Source organism: Nelumbo lutea, chromosome 2 (genome assembly GCF_056320005.1).
Source record: "Nelumbo lutea isolate HS-2025 chromosome 2, American lotus-T2T, whole genome shotgun sequence".
Taxonomy (NCBI): domain Eukaryota; kingdom Viridiplantae; phylum Streptophyta; class Magnoliopsida; order Proteales; family Nelumbonaceae; genus Nelumbo; species Nelumbo lutea.
The window spans coordinates 99,292,579-99,315,226 of NC_142685.1; the positions used below are offsets into that span (position 1 = coordinate 99,292,579).

General features: G+C 38.1%; 1 protein-coding gene across 1 annotated transcript; it reads right to left on the bottom strand.

The window, feature by feature from the left end:
• Positions 1–1,083: 1,083 nt before the first annotated feature.
• LOC148872271 (eukaryotic translation initiation factor 3 subunit E-like) lies at positions 1,084–22,317 on the bottom strand. Its single transcript, XM_088968241.1, has 8 exons — positions 22,002–22,317; positions 21,724–21,878; positions 20,509–20,736; positions 20,301–20,422; positions 18,901–19,120; positions 10,065–10,207; positions 1,633–1,770; positions 1,084–1,549 (listed from the first exon to the last, which is right to left on the bottom strand). Exons 1-8 carry the CDS (start codon positions 22,207–22,209, stop codon positions 1,450–1,452), a joined length of 1,314 nt encoding a protein of 437 aa, XP_088824367.1. The 5' UTR covers positions 22,210–22,317; the 3' UTR covers positions 1,084–1,449.
• Between the last annotated feature and the right edge of the window lie 331 nt (positions 22,318–22,648).

The window sequence follows — 22,648 nt, forward strand, 5'->3', positions numbered from 1 at the left end:
ACTGTTTAATACATAAGCACCACTAGACACCCGAAATGCCCCCCATAAGACGATGGTGTTTCTTAGATCCCGTTCGTTTTCTAGGAAGCAGAGGCGAATAAGTTAGTGAGTCCCATAGAAAATAACAAACATGCATTCGTATTTTGGTATTAGGTCATGCTGATGATAAGTTTTTTTTTTTTTTTTTGAAAATGAGGTCATGCTGGTAAGTGATTTACCCATCTTTGGCACAACTTTACCTGTACAAAAGAACAATTTTCGAGCAATTCATTTATCTAAACAAGTAATACGAATACCCTCCTAAGACTTAGATAATCACTTCCAAAAATATATACAAAAAATCGTAATACGTAATAGAAAAAATGACCATTTTTGGATAAAATGGTCATTTGAACAAATTTACCTTACCTGGTAAATAAAAGAAAACTGCTAAGTACACTTACTTGGGTTATATTTACCCAGGTAAGTGACTTTCCGAGACATGAACGAGGCCTTAAAAATAACATTTTCACATGACCTGAAATAGCGCAATACGAACGGTTGTACTCAAACCAGCCAACCAAACAGAAATATGTTTTGGTGAAATCATAGTGCATGTGGCACTTAAATGGGAATGAAATGGCTCTGCAACACCAAGACAACAAATACCTTGTGTTAGGCATGATAAAATGTGGGTAAAGTTGTGGCAAAAAGCTAGCAAGGCATTGTCGTCTTGATCTTGATGGCAAGAATTGAAGCATCTCCCATTTCCTATTCTCCTACAGACTGATGAATACAACCGTCCAGCCTTCTCCAAGAAGCGGTTTGGCCTTGGCTAATGGCAAGAAAATCCACATCTATTCATAAATTAACCAGTAACCTATAATAAGATGGACGTTCTGCTAACAGCTTTAAACGCATACAGGCATATGAATATGATTAGCAAGCTTGCATCCTATGACTAGTTTTGTATAGCTTAGAGTTGTCTGTGTCAAGATGGATTCCCTGAAGCACCGAGTTCAAAAAAATACATTCAGTATCTATGTTCTGTTCTGCAAATCATGTCTAATGCACAGATCCACATGTACCACCTGTTCACGCATCTTTTCAATCCCAATAAAATGAAGTATGAAACTAACAATGAAATAAAACGGAGAATCATTACAGGGCTCAATGTTATGCTTCTGGCACCTACGGGATTCAAAACAAACAGAACTAAATAGTAAAAACAAACTCGGTTTCTTTTGACAATATTTTTAGAAGCATCGCCTTGCAAAATTTTTCTTTTCTCCGGACTGGTGAGAACAAAAAGATTTCACCAGTATGCTCTCTCAAGATCCTCAACTCAGAACAACCAAAATCTTTTAAAAACCAGCCTAGAAAAGATAATGAAACTTCTAGGTTTGCTCAAAACAGGAAAGGATAACATCCAAGCAACTGCAAAACCACCATAGTCCAACTTCTTACCCCTCATCGAGCAGCTTGACTGTGTGTAGCTTCAAGAAACTGATTTGCCAATTTGTATGTACGCATGGAGAGTGCCTTCGTGTTCTCTATGATTTGTTCATACCTGAAAGACAATGAGTGGCAAGAAAGTGGTTTTTTGAAGTACAATATTGGTGGAATTCTCACATCTAACAAATTTCAACTTACACATTTAAATGGTTGGGTTCCATAACAACAGTTCCTGACTTGGAATTAATCTTAGCATCAAGCTTTGCATTACGAATAAGATTCACAATCCATCTCTCAGCCTCGTCATAGTTTAAATTCAACTTCTCAGCAAGCATCCTGTAAAAAGCAGGAGACATTACATTACATCAAGCTTTCTAGCAAACTTCAGTTCAACCAAGATCTACAAGAGATAATGAAGATTAAAGCATGCATTTCACATTTGGTACAAAATAGTCACAGAAACAATATACACATTCGAGGGCACCTTATGACTTTGAGTGGACATGGATTCTAGTATGCTTTTTTATTTGTCTTGTATTCTCAGCGCATATATGCACTGGTTCAGTTTTGCAGGTGTTAGGTAAAAATGTATGTGTATTCATAATGACAGAAAACATGGATTCCGAGACATGTTTGCATTCAAATCAGAGATAAAGTTTGCATCTGCACTCAAGTTGACCAATGTAAAAAAGATGGGTTCCAGTCTTAGGATTCATGTACATGTTGTACTATTGCCAAGTTTGCAGTTTTCTGAACCAGACATTGACCCAATCATTTTTTCATTTGTACTCTTCCTTCCCTCCCTCCCTCCCTCCCTCACCCCCCCCCCCTCTCTCTCTCTCTCTCTCTCTCTCTCAACTAAACCTATTTGGATAGACTTCTACAGTACTTTTGTACATAAAATACTTTACTTTGGTATATTTGCTTTGAAGCGTTTGGGTAAAAAATTTTAAGAAGCATGCTTTCCAAAACAGAAGTACCATTTTCTGTTCCTCACAAGCACACCCCATTCGTACTTCTGGTGACAGTTTCCAGTGGTTATGCAGTTTGAGACCGGCAACAGCGGTCCAACTCTAGCAGTGACGAGTAGAGGTAGGGTTAAGAATTTTAACGAAGGGTGGTTACATGTGACCCACCATTCGCACAAAACGAAAGCACTATTTCACCAAAAGCACGAAGTATGAAAAGCCAAATTCATGCTTTTGGTGTTTTTCATACTTTCAAAAAGTATGAAAGCAAAAGTAAAAAGTATATGAAACAAACACTATATTGCGTTTTTTTATAAAAGTCTATCCAAACAGGGCCTAAAACTTTATAGCGGTATCAAAGCAAGATAACTATGCTATAATGGCCACCATGGAAACAAAGAACTTCACCATACTCTCTTAAAAGTTTTCATCAAATGGCTAGTTTTTTTGGTATTGAATCACACACCTTGGACCCCCATAGAGGCCGTAATTCATTTTCCATGGGCATAGTACAGCACTTTTTTTTCTTTTTTTCGAACAATCTAAATACTCTTCTCCAAAGTCGGTGGGAGTGATAGCATGACTCGAATCCACATCTCTTTTGGGACAAATCCATTTACAAACCAACTGAGCCACCATTCAGTGAGCATCAAATGGCTAGTTTGGTTTCAATCAAACTAAGCAAAGCGAACTTACACATAATTGACCCACTAACCCATTTCCCACCCATGTTCGGGGGTCAGAGTCGGTCACAACTCAGTCTGACCCTAACCCACCCATTTGACACTATTTTAAATTACATTCTTTTCTCTTTTTTTTTCTCTATTCTAATTGCATAAAAACATAGAACTATATATTTCAACTAAAAAACATAAAATACCAACTGATGGTGGCTCAGTTGGTAGGTTCTCTGACTCGTCGGAGTAGAGACCTAGGATCAAATCCAGCTGCCACCAGGGGCTGGGGAGGGGGGAAGGGTTAAGGGAAAGGGGATGGGCTAGAAATTGATTATATTTCAGTTATTCAGTAAGCATAAAACAGAAGTAAATTTTGAAGAAAATATATAAAACAATAGAAATTGATTATATATATATATATATATATATATATATATATATATATATATATATATATATATTCGAGGCAAATAAAAACAAAAATTATAGAAAAAGATGTTTTTCAGAAAAATAAGAAGCCAATTATATATTTTAGAAAAAAAAATGAATAAACCGAAAAATTATAAAAATCATCAAAACGATAAAAACAGTTTCAATTTTTTTCCAGACTAAAATCTCCATCAAGTGAAGGAGAGGCAGAGAGAGAGAGAGAGAGAGAGAGATTCTAATGATTTTCCAGAAGAAAAATTGGATAAACGGTCTACATTCTGGATCAAGCACAAGAGAGCCCCTGTTTTTTAAGAAACCAAAGAAGAAAAAGAAGAGAGAGGCTACCCTAAGCCCCTTTTCCCATGGAAGAAAATAAACGTTGTAGACAAACCTTTGAAGTTGAAACCCTAACTAGAACGAAGAAGAAGAAGAAGTCAAATGTCGTAGACAAACCTTTGAAGTTCAAACCTTAACTAGAACGATGGAGAGGCTACCCTCACTAGAACGGCAGAAAGGAAGGAGTGTAGAGAACCTCCAAGTCTATGAATGGAAAAAGGGAATCCTTTGAACCCAAAAATGGTTATCCTCTCTACGACCCAACCCCACCCTGAACCTTTTCCACTGACTCTAATGGGTCACTCAACCCATATTGACCCACCAATAGAATGGGTGGCCATGGGTGGCCTTCAAGTGGGTGGATTGGGTAGGTCAGATGGGTTGGGGTCAGAATTGCCAGCCGTAACTGAAGTCATCACCCTTGTTATAGGATGCAGCACAGCCAAGCAAATCTAGAAACACCTGGAAGAATATTTTCTGGCTGCTAGAGAGAGACAAAGAGATGCCTCTCAAAGATAAGTTTAGAACTCTTCAAAAGGCTCCTTGTCACTTGATTATACGAGTAAGTTCAAGAATTTGTGTGACAGTCTGATGCTATTCAACAACCTGTTCCTGAACAAGAAAAGTTTTCAGTGCTTTTTTTATCAGCAGAAAAAGTTTGTCAATGTTACTCGAGAACCAAGTATAACATGTTTTTTTTATGATTTTTTTCTTTTATGTTTTGATTCTCTAACAATGTTTGACCTGTATCTGTCCACAGACCCCACACAGTAGGTCTCTTACTGTGCAGTCATCAAAAGTCATAGAATCAATCTAGGAGCATAAACTATGGCAGCATCCACATTTAGGAGAACCAAGTATAACATGTTGGACATTGCAATGTTTAAAAGGTTTTTTTTTTTTTTTGAATGTTTAAAAGTTGAGGAGCAGTTGAAGATACAGGAGGAAGAATGTAGCAAGCTCGTGAACCATGAAAATGTCTTCTTTATTTAAAGAGGGCAAGGAGGAGATCGTAGCAACAGTAATGGAGGGACAAGGTAGAGGTCAAACTTATAATTCTCAAGGAGGGGGTTTCATACCAACACCATGAAAAGTCATGATATATGTGGCTAGTTTACTCACACAACTTCAAGTACTGGTACAAGTTTGATGATGACCGTCAAAGTGAGGAATGAGGATCTTCCTTGACTTTTCACTACTGTAAATGTTAATGATTACAATGATACCACTTCCTATGCTAACACTGGTGCCACTTCACATATGACCCCAGAACTAGGTATTTTTGTCTAATATTAAATCATATCATGGTCACTCTACTATTTATGTTGAAAATGGGTCTGCCCTTCCTATCACTCATAATGGTAATGCTATTATTGGAACAATAGAATTTGCATGGTGTTCAGGTAGTTCCAGATCCAAAGAAAAATCTTTTATTTGTTTCTCAATTTACAAGTAACAACTTCTGGTCATCTGAATTTCTGCCTCATGGTTTTGTGATCAAGGATTTTCATACCAACAAGGTAGTGGCCACAGGAAAGGTGTGGACAACAACATGCACTAGATGCAAGAATCATGCAAACTCTTTCAGCTATCAAATCCGTGATTTCTATTCATACTATTTGTCTGCCAATGGGTTGGCAGACAAACTAGCAAAACAAGGGGTATCAAGGGATCAATGGCACTGGGGAAAAATTAGTTAAGTTTTTCTTCTTTTTCAGAGGTTAGCGGAGGCTGGCCTCCTTAGTTGGAATTTTACTGTCATGATGAACTTATAGTTCACTTTATAATTAGAAAAATTCAGTGCTATTACTCATAAAAAAAGATAAAGATTTTCTAAGAATTTCATCTTGGATCAAGGAACCTCATTTTGTGTTAGTTGCCAGATGGTAAAGAGTGGTAATATTTGTGGATGATTTCACTCAGTTTACTTGGTTTTTCCCACGCAAACACAAATCAACTTCTTTTAGTATTTTCTCAAATTTCAAAGTATGATTTGAAATCAATTTGGATGGGAAACCAAAATCTTTTAGTGAATTCCAGTCAACTAAATTCATTGAATGCTTAGGCAACTGCCATATTGTTCAGCATATTGCTTGTTTCAGCACACCTGAGCAAAATAGTGTTGCCAAGAAAAACATAGACATATAGTAGAGATGGGACCTCCCAAGATGATCAAATAAAGTGGTGCATGGACTAATGAATTTCCTGCACTTGATGGTTCCAATTCTAAGTAGAGATTATCTTTTGCACAATTTGGGTATAATATTTAAGAATTTTCTGAGTGAAACTCAAGGCCCTTATACCCAATTAAGAAATCAGTACCAGTTCTAGACTTTGTTCATGTAGCCTTCTACTTCATAAATCTCCTACATTGGTTATTTCACATTAGAGAAAGTTGGAGAATAGCTTTGGCTAGGGATGAAAATGGATAGGATTGGATTTGAATCAGGTTATATACGAATCCGATCTGATATTATAAACAGTAGATCCAATCCGATCGGATCTCGCAAACATTGATCTGAATTCGAATCCGATGAGGATGTCAAACATTCAGATCCGATCTGATTTAATTTAAAAAATAATGATATTAAATTATTAAAAGAAAATAAAATATAACGATTTAAATAAAGAAAAACAAAAAAATACAAGTATTTTTTCAACTATTTTCATCAAATACATACATGTTTTTATAAAAAATAAATAACATAGAAAATTTACATAAATGCAATATAAATAACATATTTATAAATAAATAAATAAATAGCATACATATGTGTCATATATATTTATATAAATAAATAATTAACATATATCAAATCAGATAGGAGGTGATCCAAATTCGACAAAATAGGATTGGACCAAGATCTGATCCATTGGCACCCCTAGCTTTGGCCTGAAATCAATTCCAGATCAGGCTCTTGATCTTGCAAAGTTAACTGTGAGACAACCAATCCTTGACTAAGCTAGACACCAATAATATCAAAATGACAACTTAGCATAATGGATAAACTAATCCTACAACCCCTAGCTTTATTCACATGAACATTCACACGAATGCGCGCACACCCACACACACCAGAGAGAGGGAGAAGTCAAGACTCAATAGCTACTTCAAATTTAAATTTTTCAAAATTTTGGAATTTGAGATTATTTTTTTGCAATAATTTCTTATTATTTTTATTAATAATTTATATTTAATTATTTAGACTAATGGTTTTTAAATTTTTAATATTACATCTAAATTTAGAGTTGAATAAGTAGCCAACATAAATTTTCAAAATTTTAGATGAAATAAATCTGCCCAATGTGCTCATATTTTATTAACATTTAGAACCATCAACCAAGGCTACCAAAGAAAGATTCTTCTTCCAAGTAATACATTGAGATCAAGTAGGTAACTCACTGTTGTCATGGAAAGTAAAAGCTATACCAATGAGAAGAGCAAGGGAGAATCTTGCCACAGATGCACTCATCAAAAAAAATGTCTAGCCACAAATTCCTAAAAATAGTCTTGCATTTATAATCCTAGGAGGTTAGGGTCCTTACTGAGGCAGACTGAGTTGCATTTTGGTCATTAGTTCATTCTGTTTTAAGGTTAAGTATCAGAGATCAGTTAGGTTATTGTTGCTTTACTGGAAATTTTGATATCTAATATTATATCCACAATATGTAGGGACTAGGGGTATTCAAAAGGTCTTCATATTTGTTTCTTCTAAATGTTAATAGGCCACTGCTAGTGTACAAACAACAATGAAAGTGGTATTGCTTGGGTTCTAGCAAGGCACGTCTTAAAATGCGTCTTTCCATCCATTCTACAGTGTAAAATTTCCTGCCGGGTGTTTAAATAGAAACTGGAGGATGATTGCAGGGTCCTCCTCCTCCAAGAAAGAACTTTGCATCAGCGGGATCCACCATCCACTGATTTCCTCAAGCTGAATGTTGATGAGAGCAGTGTTGGTAACCCAGGCCCTTCTGGAATAGAAGTGTTAAGAAATGAGAAGGGAGAAATCTTGGGGTTGTTCTCGGGACCAATTGGGGAAGAGAACTCTATAAGAGCTGATCTGGAGGCAGTTCTGTTTGGTCTACAAAAAGCAATGGAGTTATCAAAGGGGACTCTAAAGTGATCCTAAGCTGGTTGAGCAGAGAGGATAAGAGTCCTTGGTGGTTCAGAAATGAGATCAAAAAAATCAGAAATCTGTCCAAAGATATGCAGATTTCAATCTGGTAGGTTCCAAGATTGGCAAACAAGTTAGCAGATCAATTAGCAAAACAAGGGGTTAAAGAGAACAGACTTTCTGGGCATGGTTGTAATTTAAATAGCTTTTTCTGGGTTTGTCTTTCTGTTTTTCTCCTGTCTGTGGCCGAGGCTACTCTCCATTCTAAATTTCTTCTATATTAATAAAGTTTCTCTGCTTTTACTGATAAAATAAAGTATCCACAACTTTCAATTTAAAAACAAAGGAGAATGGTGCAGATATTAAAATACAAAGAATTCAAATGGAAAATGAGTCAGATACCATTCAAACTGGTATCCAACAAACAAGTATATATCATACAATGGAAGAATATAATTTTAAGTGTATACATCATAATTTTATTTTTTTTTTAGCAAAGGTAAAGTATCATTGTATTGATGTAAAGGTCCTTTGTACAATGAGAAGCTGTAGACATCAAAACAGAAGGACCTCAAAGAAAGTCCATCCTCAAAAAATTACAATCAGAAGTATCCCCTTTAATTTCAGTAAGTATAGACAACTAACTTCTAACAAAACCTACATCCGAATTGGTGACTTCATCTGCAATAGAGGTTTTAAGATCGAAGACCCTGCTGCTATTCCTTTCTAACCACACCGCCCACATTATTGCTAAGGGAATGGAAGACCAGCAATTTTTTCCTTTCTTAGTCATCCCTCGGATCTGCCAAGCCTCCATACAGGCATTAACTGAGGCTAGCATACACCAACTTAACTTCAGACTTCTTAAGAAATGGCTCCAGATCTCTGAGGCAAAAATGCAGTGTAAAAACAGATGGTTTACTGGTTCTGTTTCCCCACCACAGAGACTACATCTCTGGTCACTGCAGTTAAAACCTTTTCTTACCAGCATCTCTTTCGTGAGACATTTCTCTAGCGCTGCCCCCCATACAAAAAACTTTACTTTAGAGGGAACCACTCTCCCCCAAATGGCCCAGCTTGGGAAAGGGGTTTCAAAGCCTCCCCTTTTGGCATTGTAGAAGGATTTAACTAAGAACTCCCCACTTTTGTTCCCATTCCATACTAGAGCATCCACAGATTGCATATTTAACACCTGGGACTGAAGCAAAACCAAGAGATTCCCCACCTGCTGAATCTCCCAATCATTGAAGTCCCTTCTAAAGGTAGGGGCCCAGCAAAAAACATCCTACCTTAATACAAATGTATCTGCTACCACTGCTTCTTTATCTTCAGCCGCATTGAACAGTGTAGGAAACATATCCTTCAGGGAATTCTCCCTTGTCCAGGCGTCAAACCAGAACTTAATCCTTCTCCCATTCCCAGCTTTAAATCTGACTTCCCTCTGAACAGGTTGGAAGCTTTGCTTATCCCTTTCCATAGACTGCAGCCATAGGTTGACATGGGTGGACCACTGCCCCAACCCCTTTCATCCAGCCCATATTTTTCTACTATGAAGTGTATACTTCATAATACCACCATCTAAAATGTACATTAAAATTCCACTATTTCCAGCCAGTTTAATAACTCATTCTAAGCAGTCTTCTGAAAATAAATGTCAAATATGTATTATATATCAAACAGTGAAATGGCATATATGCAGTGTACTAAAATCACTATCAACAATCCTACCAATAGAAAAAAGAACAAAGAGAAATGACAGAAAAATAAAGCAAATGCAAAATCTAAAGAACATGATTGAGAAACATTAGTGCAGCCCAAGTCTCATTTTCCTTTATATGTATTTCATCATTATATCTCTATATCTGAGGTTCATCCTAAATAAATTATTTACATAAACATATCAAGGAAATGCACAATAAGACATTCCTAGCCTCAGTTGAGACGATTTAAATCAAGACGTCAAAGCTGCACTACATAAGTACATCTATAACAGAAAAATAAATAACAACCAACTGAAACCAAAAGAGTCCACAGATCGAAATTGGAAGGCAACAATGATCTCATACAAAATTTAATTGCACAAGATTGAGGAAGCAAATACAGACCCCATATCAATGCACTGATGTATTCTGCAATACGTCTCAAAGATAAAGAGACGTGCATTTTCAAGAAATTCGTCCCGCAATGGTACTGTGGAAAAATTTCCTTCTTCTACCCGTTTGCCAAGGAAGGGATCATTCAATATCACCTGCAGAATAATTCAACATGCATCTGAACTTAAATCATGATGGTAACTTATCATGAAGAAATTCTGTACAATGCAAACAAATAAACAGAATATGCTGAGAACACAGTAAATGATACATGCAAGACTGAGTAATGACTAGACCGCAAGCAACCCTTAATCCATCTACACCACAGATCTCTAAAACCACAAATTCTTTTTTTTTTTTGAGAAAATTTAACCAAAACACATTCTCATAATATCAATTAAAAAATTCCAATCCACCAAATCATAGGCTTTCTCCAAGTCCAATTTGAACGCCACTCCCTTTCCCTTTAATCTTTTTTGAGCCTCCACACAATCATTAGAAATAAGAATTTGACCAATGATCGGCCTATCCTGGACAAAGGCCCCTTGAGACTGAAATCAGAGGGGAGATCACTTTCTTAATCCTCAAAGACAACACTTTTGCTATAATCTTGTAAATACTGGTGACTAGGCTGATGGGTTTAAAGACACCAGGCTGAATAGCATTGTTCTTCTTTGGGATCAATGCTGAAAAGGTAGAATTCATCCCCGGGCTGATTACCCCTCTTCTGTAGAATTCACTAAACACTCCGAGGAGATCTCCTTTAATTATGTCCCAACAATCTTGATAAAATGCCATTGTGAATCCATGCAGCCCTGGAGCTTTTCATCTATTCATAGAGAAAATTGCTTCCTTGATCTCATCCTCTTCAAACCTTCTCTCCAAAAATTGCACTTGCGCCTCCCCCAAAGTATCCCAATCCAACCCTTTAGCCGACCACCTTTCACTTAGAGGCCTTCTATAAATAGACCCGAAATGCTCCGAAAAAGCCTTAGCAATCTATATCTGCCCTATAACCTCATTTTCCCCCACCATTAGAAAATTACTCAAGTTCTTCCTTCTCCTTCCATTTGCAATGGCATGGAAAAATTTTGTGTTACCATCCTCTTCTTTGATCCACCTCTCTCTTGATTTTTGCTTCCAACTTATTTCCTCTCTTAGCAAAGTTTCCCCAGGCTCCTTCTTCAAAGACCACCTCAGTTCCCTATCACCCTCACCAAGAGAACCCACCACTTCCTTGCTGTCAGTTACCTAAATTTTTTAAACCAATTCAGCTTTTTTCTCCTCCAATCTTCCAAACTTCTTCCTACTCCACTCTCTAATTTCCTTTTTCAGCAACTGAAGCTTTTTTTAGGAATTTTTGGCCCTCCCACAATGATGTTTGTTCTAGGCTATTCCACCAAACCTTAACCTTCTCTTTGAAATCTGAATAACTGAGCCACATGTTTTCAAACCTAAAAGGGATTGGGCCGCCCTCATTGTTCCTCTGAAACAGACAAATGGGCCAGTGGTCTGAGGTGATTCTATGTAGAGTTCTCCCAGCTAGACTTGTCCAATGTTCTTCCCAATCTAGAGAAACTAGAAACTTGTCCAACTTGGACAAAATGGGGTTTTCTTGGAGGTTTGACCAAGTAAAACAAGATTGTCCCCCAATTGAAAATCTCTCAACTCGAATTCCTCAATAAAAGAATTAAACTTCCCCATGCTTGATGTAACCCTTTGCCTTCCTCCAATTGAATCACCCACACATCTTATAACATTGAAGTCTCCCCCAATACACCAATAAAAGAATTAAACTTCCTCATGCTTGATGTAATCCTTTGCCTTCCTCCAATTGAATCACCCACAAATCTTATAACATTGAAGTCTCCCCCAATACACCAAGGCCCTTCCTATAAACCCCTAATGTCCCCTAGCTCTTCCCATGGTTTACTCCTTTCTCTATAAGAAGTTGGCTCATAGACATTTGTGAGAACCCATTCAAACCCATCTTGCAAGTTCCTTAACTTGATAGACACTGAGAATTTACCCATTAATTCTTCCATACACTGAACTGCCTCTTCTTTCCAGATTGTTATTATTCCCCCCAAAGCACCCCAAGAAGCAGCAAAACTCCAATATATATTCCTCTCTCCCCAAATGCTTCTTATCCCTTTCCTATCAACTACCTGAATTTTTTACTCTTGGATCAGCACAAAATCCGGTCGTTCCTTCCCCAACACCTCTTTAACTGCTCCCCTTTTTTGTGAAACTCCCTAGCCCCCTTACATTCCAATTGATGATCTTCATAATCACAGCAAGAACTGAACCTAATTACTCCCCCCCATAATCCCCACTTTCTCCTACCTCCTCTAGCACTGAACTTCTTATCTTTTTTTGATAGATAATGATAATGAAAATTTTATTAAATAAAGAACTAAGTATTCATCATACAATTCCCCACAAAGAGGCGCGAAGTGCAGCCTCCAAACTACATCATAAAGCTTACAATTGAGCCCAAAAGAGTTGATTCCTATGTACTCCTTGTTTAGCTAGAAGGTCTGCCAGCCCATTTGCCGATCTTCTTTCCCATTGAACTGTGACTGAAATATTTGAAGTCAGCCACTTAAACCTTCTCAAAGCCCCCCTGTACGGCCAGGCTGCCGTCTCTTGTTCTTTTAGCCATCCAATAACCAATTTGCAATCACCTTCAATCATTAAATGTTCCACTGCCTACTCTCTTGCATATTCTGCTCCTTGGAACACAGCTTGGAATTCTGCATTTACAGAGTCTCCCCACCCTATAGGACCAGAAAATAGAGCTACAATCTGACCCTCATCATTTCTGAAGACTCCCCCCATTCCAGATGGCCCCGGGTTGCCCAAACTACTGCCATCAAAATTTAGTTTAATGACGCCTGCATCAGGAGGCTTCCAATCCACCACCAGCTTGTTTCTGATTGCAAAACTTTTAGCTAGTTATTCCCAATTTCTTCTTATGTCATCGAACATGTAAGTGGAAAACAGATCCAAGGATTTTACCCAACTTATGGCCCTACATAAGATACTTTCTAACACACATGTTTGATCCCTCTCCTTGTCATTAAAGATTCTAGCATTTCGTTCCTCCCACACAGTCCACACCAAAGCAGTCTAACACACCTCCACAAAACTCTTCCTCTTTTCTTTGGCCACCTGAAAGTTGCAGGATCAGAAAGATTGCAAATCTGCCCTGGTTCTGCCCACCTGCACCCAAAAAGATCAAAAAGCTTTTCCCAAAGGCCTACAACAAAAGGACAAGTGATTAGTATATGGTAGCAACTTTCCTCATTAGCTTTGCATAGGGTGCACCAGTTAGGAGAGATACAAAGACTAGGTCTTCTTTTTTGCAAAACATCCAAAGTGTTGATTTTCTCGAGGGAGACTTCCCAACAAAGGGCTCCAACTTTAGGAGGGACAGGTTTGGACCAAACTTCCTTATTATGAAAAGGTTGAGGCAATGGAGAGGAGCACAAGGAAGCAAAGGAGGCACAAGAAAAGGAACCCGAAGGTAATGGCTTCCAGATACGGGAGTCTACAGAAGGAGGGTCCAAGCAAACAGAATCAATAGTTTTGAGGAGAAAAGCAGCCTGGTCAAGCTCAGAATCTCTCAAACCTCTTCTAAAACCCAAATTCCAGCTTATGCCAAAAGAAAATGATGATGATACAAACCTTTGAATTGGCTCGTTTTTAAAACACGAGATGGAATACAAGGAGGGAAAGAGGTCCTTGAGGGCACAATCACCAATCCAAACATCCTACCAAAACAAAACCCTATCTCCAGTACTAACATCATACCTGATCAGGTTCAAGAAAACAGGAAGAATATTATGAATAGCCTTCCATGGGGATTTCAGCGTAGCACGCCAAGATACACCATCATCCCATCCATTGTCTGCAACACCATGCACACTCCTTACCACTTTATGCCAAAGCCTCTCCCTTTCTAGAGGCCACCTCCATAGCCATTTACCTAATAATGTTGTATTTTTCTTCCTTAGATTGCCTAATCCCAATCCCCCCTGCTCCTTCCTCCTACACACTATTTCCCACCTAACCACATGATCCTTCCTCTCTTCCCCCGACTCCCACAAGAAATCCCTCATGAGTTACTCTACCTTCAAAATCACCTTTTGTGGCATTCTAAAGACAGATAGAAGGTAAGTTGGCAAGTTCGCAAGAGTAGCACTAATTAAAGTGATCCAACCTCCAAGGGAAATGTAGTTTCTCTTCCAAACTGCCAGTTTCTTTGTGCATTTTTCTACGATTGAATTCCAAAATCTTCCTTCACTTGGATTATCTCCTAGAGGCATACCCAAGTACTTCAAGGGCCAGCTAGATGTAAGGCAACCTGAGGACTCTGCTACCTCAGTCAATTCCTCCATCTCCAAATTTACCCCCACTACACAACTCTTTTCAAATTTGACCTTCATCTTCGACACGCATTCAAACAACTTTATTACTCCTTTCAAGTTTCTAGCCTTTGAGGGATCTCCAGACTCGCAAAAAATGAATGTGTCATCCGCAAATTGCAAGTGACACCACAATACCCTCTTTTCCTACCCTCCATCCTCTAAACATATCCAACCCATCAGCTCTCGAAATGAGCCTATTAAATACATTGGCTACCAAGGTGAAAAGGAAATGAGCAAGAGGATTCCCTTGTCTCAACCCTCTAGAGGCTGGAAAGAAGTCTCTAACCACTTCGTTAACTAAAACTGAAAAATGGCAAGTTTTTAAACAAGCCTCAATCCAGCCACACCATTTCCCTCCAAACCCAAAATTCCTCAAGGCTTCCAACAGAAAAGACCAATCAACCATGTCATACGCTTTCTCGAAATCCAGTTTACATACGAAACCTTTCTTCCCCCTTCTCTTGAAGTCACCACACATTCATTTGCTATCAAGATTGATCTATGATCTGTCTACCTTGAATAAAGGCCCCTTGTGATTGGCTTATTAAAGTTGGCAGGGCTGATTTTAACCTTAACAACAACACTTTGTCCAAAATTTTATAAATGCTAGTCACTAGACTGATGGGTCTAAAGTCTTTCGGTTGAACAGCCTCTCCCTTTCTAGGGATCAAAGCCAGGAAGGTGGAGTTGACCCCTGGACTTATAAAGTGAGTCTTCGCAAACTCCTCAAATACTGCCAACAGATCTAACTTGATGATATCCCAACAATCCTGAAAGAAAGCCATAGTGAAACCGTCAGGTCCAGGAGCGTTAGATTTATCCACTGAAAACACAACTCCCTTTATTTCTTCCAATTCAAACTCCTTTTCCAACTGATTTGCCACCTCTAAGTCCAATCTAGGCAACTCTAACCCATCCACTCTAAGCCTCACATCCTCCTGTCTTTTGTAAACAGCCTTGAAATGATTCGTGAAAACATTAGCAACCCCCTCTTGATCATCCACTACTTCGGCATTAATCTCTAACTTTTCCACGAAGTTTTTTCTCCTTCTTCCATTAGCGATTGCATGGAAAAAATTAGTATTACCATCCCCTTCCTTAATCCATTGGTGCCTTGATTTTTGTCTCCAACACATCTCTTTCCTTAGCACTATCTATCTCTTCCAATTCCTTCTTCAGATTCCATCTTAAGGTCCTTTCTTCTTCTGAGAGAGAGTTGTGTCCTTTTTCATCCAAAAGTTCAATCTGGGAAATAACACTTAATTTCTTATCCTCCACTCTCCCGAAATGCTCCCTATTCCACTCTTTAATTTTACATTTTAACCTTCCACATCATTTATAAGTTTCTCCACTTCATTCAATTTTCTTCTCCACTTGCCTCCCTTATCTTTGGCCATTTTATTTCGAGGTTTCCCTTCCTTAACTTTCTCCTTTTTCAAACCCATCTTGTCAGCCAGATCCATCACTGAGTCCTTTACATTCTGGGTTTCCCCACTTCCTGTATTCTTTTCAGCCTCATTGGTTTCGTCCTTCTCTCTGACTAGTTCTTTCCCCAACTCCTCCCCTCTCGGTGTTCCCTCAGACTGATTCTCTCTTGCAGGCCCTAATTCCCCATGCAAACCCAAACCTGTAGTTACTTTGGTTTCCTACAACCTATTCTCCCTAGTCTCCAAAACAACCAACCCTCCTTCCTTGTCTCCCATAGTCCCACTGGTACCTTATCAGCATGTTCTTCTCCTAAACCTTCACCCAATTCCTTTTCTATAAGCACTTCCAAAATCACATCATTGTCATGGATGGGAGCTGAAATATCTGTGGAACAAAAGGAAGAGGGATTAGTACCAAAACCTAAACCCATAGAGTTACAGAGGTTACCAGAGTTTGATAGAGGGACAGACAAAGCAAGCATCAGAGTAAATGAACCTTCAATATCCCAGTTTTGTTGTTGACTCACCACACTCCTTTTCTCAATTCTAACATCTTGGGAAGGTAAAAAAGTTGTAGCCGAATTAACCAAATCTAGTGATTTGCCCTCCGCCAGCAAATTCTCTACAATTTCCTAGTTCCCCTACCAACACACCAACTGCTCGTCTTGTCTTTGTCGCTTGTTTGGCCTGGAATCCTTATCGCTTTGGAAATCTCTATTCCTCTCCTGACTCTTAGGAAGGTTCTTTAACCGCTCCCTGAGAATAGCCGCACTTCGCCTTCTAAATCTTTTGTTGCGTGGAGTTGACCCCCACTTTGTAGGCCCGAGTTGAAATCAGCAGCCTTTCCTTCATCAAAAAGAGGAGCTAACTAAAGGTCGTCCTCGTTCTCCAAACAGATCTGAACTGTGCATTCAACGCTACCAATGCTTGACTCATCTTCAAAGGATAGATTACCACCAGAATCTTCGCAATCAACCCACAAGTCATCCTCTTTCACTTCCTTCCATTCCGTTTTGGTCCTGTCATAGCAAGAATTAGGTTTGTCTCACTTCACCCAACTTATCTTGGAGGATGACACTTCTATTTGACTGTCAGAGTTCAAAGGGGACAATGATAGACTGAAACTATCGTCCCCCATCCACTCACAAGCACGCCTGCACGTGCCCGATAAGACAGCACGTAGGGTGTTCTTAGCAAGTGAATGAATTTGGCAATTCGAAGCCAGTTCAGCCGTTGGCACTTCTTTAGACCCTTGCCTTAATGCTTCTACGTAGAATGACCCACCTCTCAGTTCAGCCGGCTTCTTAAATTCAAAAAATTAAAAAATCAAAAGACCCAACTTTAAAAGCAAGTTGGAGGCGAGTGAAATGCCATTTGACGGTCCTTCTTCCAAAAAAGGGGCGACATGTGGTTTAAAATAATCCCCTATGGTTAGTCCACTTGGCACCTCATCATCATCTTCTTCCTCTCTACTTTTCTCCCAAAGCAATGATTCAGCTTCCAGCACTAACCAAGTTCTTTGCCATCACCTTTCAGAGAAGATCTCCATTGACCTTGGAATCTGATCTAGTTTATGACATTTCACTTTGATCCTGGTCACTCTGAGGGACGAGGTGTTTGTCGCTACCAGGGATCCCCCGCAGAGAGCCGCCAATTGGGAGAAAATCTCCTGCTTCCATAGATTGAATGGAAGCCCTACCAGCTTTATTTGCAGCACTTCTTCCTCCCATTCGAGCTCATTGCAAGACGGATTCCAGTTCTCTAGCATCACCCAACCCCAACCTTTGCGAGTTTGTGCTCTGGTTACTTCCTCAAACCTGCAACCAAGGTCAAGAATAGCTTCCATCCCACTGTTCTATCTTTGAACTGAAATTTTTGGAGGGTCCCCTGCACTCCCCACTGCAGGCTTGCTGCTTGTAACAACAATTAACCTTCCCATCTCCCCAAATATTTCAGAATACTTCTGCATCCATCTTCTCCAGCTTCAGCTCCTACAATAAAACTATATCCACCCTCCAAAAGATTTTAAGCATTTCACTATGGATAACATCCTCCAGAATTGGGTGGTGCAGCTGGTGCTATAGGAAAGTGATCAGCATATTTGAGGTGTAGGTTCAATTCTTTGCACTTTTCAGGAGGCAATGGATTATCTGCCATCTATGACTTTCTCCTGTCCAGTAAGAGGCCTCCAGAGGACCCCCCCCCCACTCAATATGCTAGAGTCTACAGAAGGAACAAAAAAAATGCATTTTCAAAAGGAAATCAAGCTCAATCACATACGTGATAGGGAAGATTGGGAAGCAATTGGTATTGTGGGTATCAATCTGGAAAGATTTACATGGTTTCCAATATGAACACTTTTGTTCACAAAGGGACAAAATCAATTTTCATTCTTCTTTTGAGTTTTGATGTATAAATGACCATACCCGTATATCTTGTATATGGTTTACAGCTCACGCTCATCATCCATGTAGCGTCCATGTATATGGACTATGTCTATTGCTCATTATAATACATATTGCTTCAAAAAAAATATGCACTATCATTCTTTATTATATTAAACAAAAATGGAGAAATCCCGCATTGGGAATTGAGAATATTTCAAACCAATTCCAGAAACCCCATGTTGTAGAGTTGGTATTAAGTGATACTAAACAGTTCAAATCTCAGAAATCACTGAAACTAGAACGTGTTTTCTAGGACCACCGTAGTTATATGATACCTTTTTTTTGCAAAAAAAAAAAAAAAAAAAAAAACACCTTAGTTATATTATATTATACATTATGCAGTCTTACGAACAATTTCTTCTTTGTTGTTTAATAATGCACAACATTCCAAGTACTCATACCCAACTTGCAATCAATCTTAGGCAAGTAAACATGTCCAAAGATTTTCAGCTTAAAAGCACTCAAAACCTTGTCCCAAATCCATGTATTGTACTATCACAAACAAGCATAAAGCACAACATCTTGAGGCCAGGAAGCTCACATCCTCACACTCCTGCAACTTCTTTTGAGCACCATCTAAGTCGTAATGCACGTATAAACATTCTAAGAATTCTGTGATGGGATCTTTATAAGAGTACTGCTCTTGCTGGATAACTTTGATAAACTCTTTCAACTGGGGCCGTCTTCTTTTGTTAACAACAAAAGCAGTTGCCAAGTAACGTAAAAGATGAGGTGCATTAGTCTGAATGGCATTTATATACCTGTAGAAATAAGCATTCATATGATTCTTAATATATTTATAGGCTAACCTACAAGGTGCAAAATAACATTCATCACCATCATCGAAGCCTTATCCCAAGGCAATGGTGCAAAATAGCATTGACAACATAAATTATATCTTCATGTTGGTCTGTAGGAATATCTAAGAAAAGTGGCTATATGCATAAAGTCTGAAATACATCATTTAAGGATTTGGGCTTGAAACAACAACATTATGTGAAAGCAGCATATCAAAAAGTTCAAACAAAATTATAAATGGACAAAGTAATTGATTTTAGTAGTTGGATTTAGGATAATTTTGATAAGAAGATGAGTAAAAAAGAGAAAAAAAAAGGGAAGAAAAAGAATGAGTGGCAGAAGAACTTGGGGCCTATGCCCATCTCATTATACTTTATAATAAGGTACATAGATTACAAAGATAACCCTCATTAATGAATGACAAATATACTCCTACACCTACAGAAACAATTGGAGCATCTCAACAGACTAAAATATGACTCTTCACAATGCAACAAATATGATGCAAACAACATCACAATGTAATAAAATCTTACAAAGTTAGTTGGCTTAACAATGCACAGCTGTGGAAATTGAATATATTTGAATATAAAGACCAGCAAACATTTATGCATACACACTATCCAAAGAAAGGTTAAATAGTGATCAACTATTTTCAAGAAGGTTGGAAACTGAAAAATGTAATCTAGAAAAGCTAGTTTAGGTATCAATTACCAGCCTAAATTGGGGCTGATTGGTGGCTTCTACATAAACCATTATATATTCTTTTTAGTAAATTTACGCATAAACCATCAAAAAAAGTTGCATAAAGATCCCCTATAACAACTTTCCTCCCAATTGCACTCATATGAGTCAAAAATATACACATGGTGAGAGAGAATTTGTTTTCCCATTATATAAGGAAAAGAAAACAAAGCCATCAATCATAAATAAAAGAAAAGATTCGAACATACAAAAACTGGTTGTGGGAAAGAAAGGGTCCAGGCTACCTAAGGGCTTGGGTCGGGCTAACAACTACAAATATAAATAAGAACAATGTTATGTATCTTCAGGTCTGAAAAAAGAAGTTTTGTACAAGACATAGAAAAACAACAAAGCAAAAAGAGGAAGAGAAAACAGGATTGAAGTATTCATATGGTAGACCTGTCGTAGAAAAAAAGATCAATGAGCCCAGATTTTCCACCGTCATGGTTGAAAAATATGAAAAGACTCCAATGCATTAGCCATATTCTGCTTTGCAACTGACTCAACGGTGATACAAAATTCTGCAGAAATACCAAAAGAAATAAACAGGATCAAACAATGCACTATCACTAAATTCTTGTCCATATAAGAAGGTACTGGCACAAACCCTTGAGTCAATTATCTCCCTTAATTGGTTAAGCTCTTCAAGAGCAATATCCCAGTTTTGCATAAGTATCTCAGCTGCTAGTTTTCCCCATAATGCACTTAAACTCCTCTCACTATTTGTGCACAATGCCCTATACTGATACAGATAGTCGGCGGCACCAGAGTAGTTACCACACTCAAACTGAAATTTTGAGTACTGATACAAAGCCTCTATCTGATCTGGACCAATCTGCCAATGAAGTATTTACGTCATGAGTAAAATTGTATATAATAAAAATCAATCTTCCAAAATAATGCTAATGAGACAAACAAGTAACTACAATGTGGAGAAAACATGTCAAAAAAAAATTAAAGAAGCCTTGTCAATCAAAGATAACATAGTAGATGCTGGTACACCCATATAAAAAAATAATAGATTTGAAAAGAATAATAGACAATATATCCGACCTCAAGTTCCTTAATGACAATAAGTGTTATCATGCTCATTTCCTTCCGCCTTCAAGTTTCCGTAGGCTCGGTTTGGAAACAGTACAAATACAAATATGCACAGTGCAAATGCATACAAAATAATACAAAATACAAGGTTTTGCACTCTAAATTTTGTATTTGTACTCCTTCCAAACTGATCCTTAATGACAATAAGTGTTGTCATGTTCGTTTCTATCCACCTTACAATGCAGCTAATTCAACATCTTTTTTTTTCCTTTTGGGAGACGATAAAGGATTACGTACAGTTGAACTTACGAAAGTAAAAAGTTAAACTTGTGTCACACAGAGAAAACACCATAGCTCAAAATGCAAACTACGAAGGCAATAGGATATGCTTTCTCCTTTTAATAGCAAACACGTTCAAGCATCATCTCTCTTTTCAGCTGCTGATAATAATTCTTTCCATGATCAGTAATGCCTCAGTGTTAGACTTTAGAGAAGCAAGCGGTAATGTCTTGCCAAAGCTGGAAATTTCACAAACTAAAGCCCAAAAAAGGCATGTTGTAAAGTCTTCTTTTCCTTCTCCTTTTACATTCGTTTTGTTTTTGTTGCATAAGTCATTAACAGAGGTAGCAGGATGTACTTTAAGGATGAAACATTTGAAAGTAATCGTAATAAAAAATAAGAAATAAAAGACGCTTTGTTCTGTTATTCCAAAACGGCAAATCGATAATAAAGAAAGTTCAATGTGAAAAAGAAGAAACCGAAAATAAAAGAGATTACGAACCTGGTACCTATCGTTCAGCATCTGGAGATTGTACTGTTTATCAGGACGGAGTTCCTGAACCGAGTTAGGATTCTGAAGAAACGAAATGAGCAGCGCAGCAGACTCCTCAAGAGATTTCAATCTCGCGACGACCTCTACTCGCCTATCAACCATATCTGCCACAAGAAACCCAATTAAAAATCCTAAAACAGGGGAGAGAATAGCAATTCGGAGAAGCTGCAAATAGCAATAACAACAACAGTAAAGAGCTCAACCACGTTGATAGAAAAAGGTCGAACCTTGAGGAACTTCTTCAGTATGGTAGAGGCTCTTGTGGATGTCCATAGCGTAATCGACCATGTTCGTCTTGTTAAGGAGCTCGATCTTTGCTTTCAGGATCTCGTCGTCGGGATAAAGCTGACGCTCTTGCAGAAATTCGAGTAGAGGGAAGACGAGATGACGGTCCAGATGAGCAGCAATTCTTCGAGTGAGATCGTAGTTCGCCATGGCTTCAGCCGCAGAAACCTACTAGACCTTAGCGAAACGTCTCTCTGTAAAAGAGAGGGACAGTATGTATGTGTTTGGCATCGATGCTGCGTAGACAGCACCGTTTTCTCAACAGGAAACGGTGTCTTTTTTTTATTTGGAAATTAGATCGGGTTGGATTGGGTCATGGGTTAACCCGTTGACCCGATTATTATGTCTAATTAGGGTTATTTATGTATTGTTAGAAGTTTCTACTCTTTAATTTTTAAAATTTAGTCTTTACTCTTTATTGTTTACCTAAATTGTTAAATGTTCAAGTTTTTGCATTTTATATTTAGAATTTTAAAGTTAATTCATTTCATTTTGGTAATTTTCAAGTATTTATTCTTTATTTTTAAAATTTTAATTTTTTTTTTATATGGGTCAATCCTAACCTGAACATTTAGGGTTAGGGTCTAGC

Coding starts and splice junctions, on each gene's coding strand:
- LOC148872271 (XM_088968241.1), bottom strand. CDS start 22,209: ATGGCGAACTACGATCTCACTCGAAGAATTGCTGCTCATCTGGACCGT. Junction 1,771..10,064: donor CATCAGTGCATTGATATGGG/GTCTGTATTTGC, acceptor TGCTTTTTACAG/GATGCTTGCTGAGAAGTTGA. Junction 1,550..1,632: donor GAACCCAACCATTTAAATGT/GTAAGTTGAAAT, acceptor ATTGTCTTTCAG/GTATGAACAAATCATAGAGA.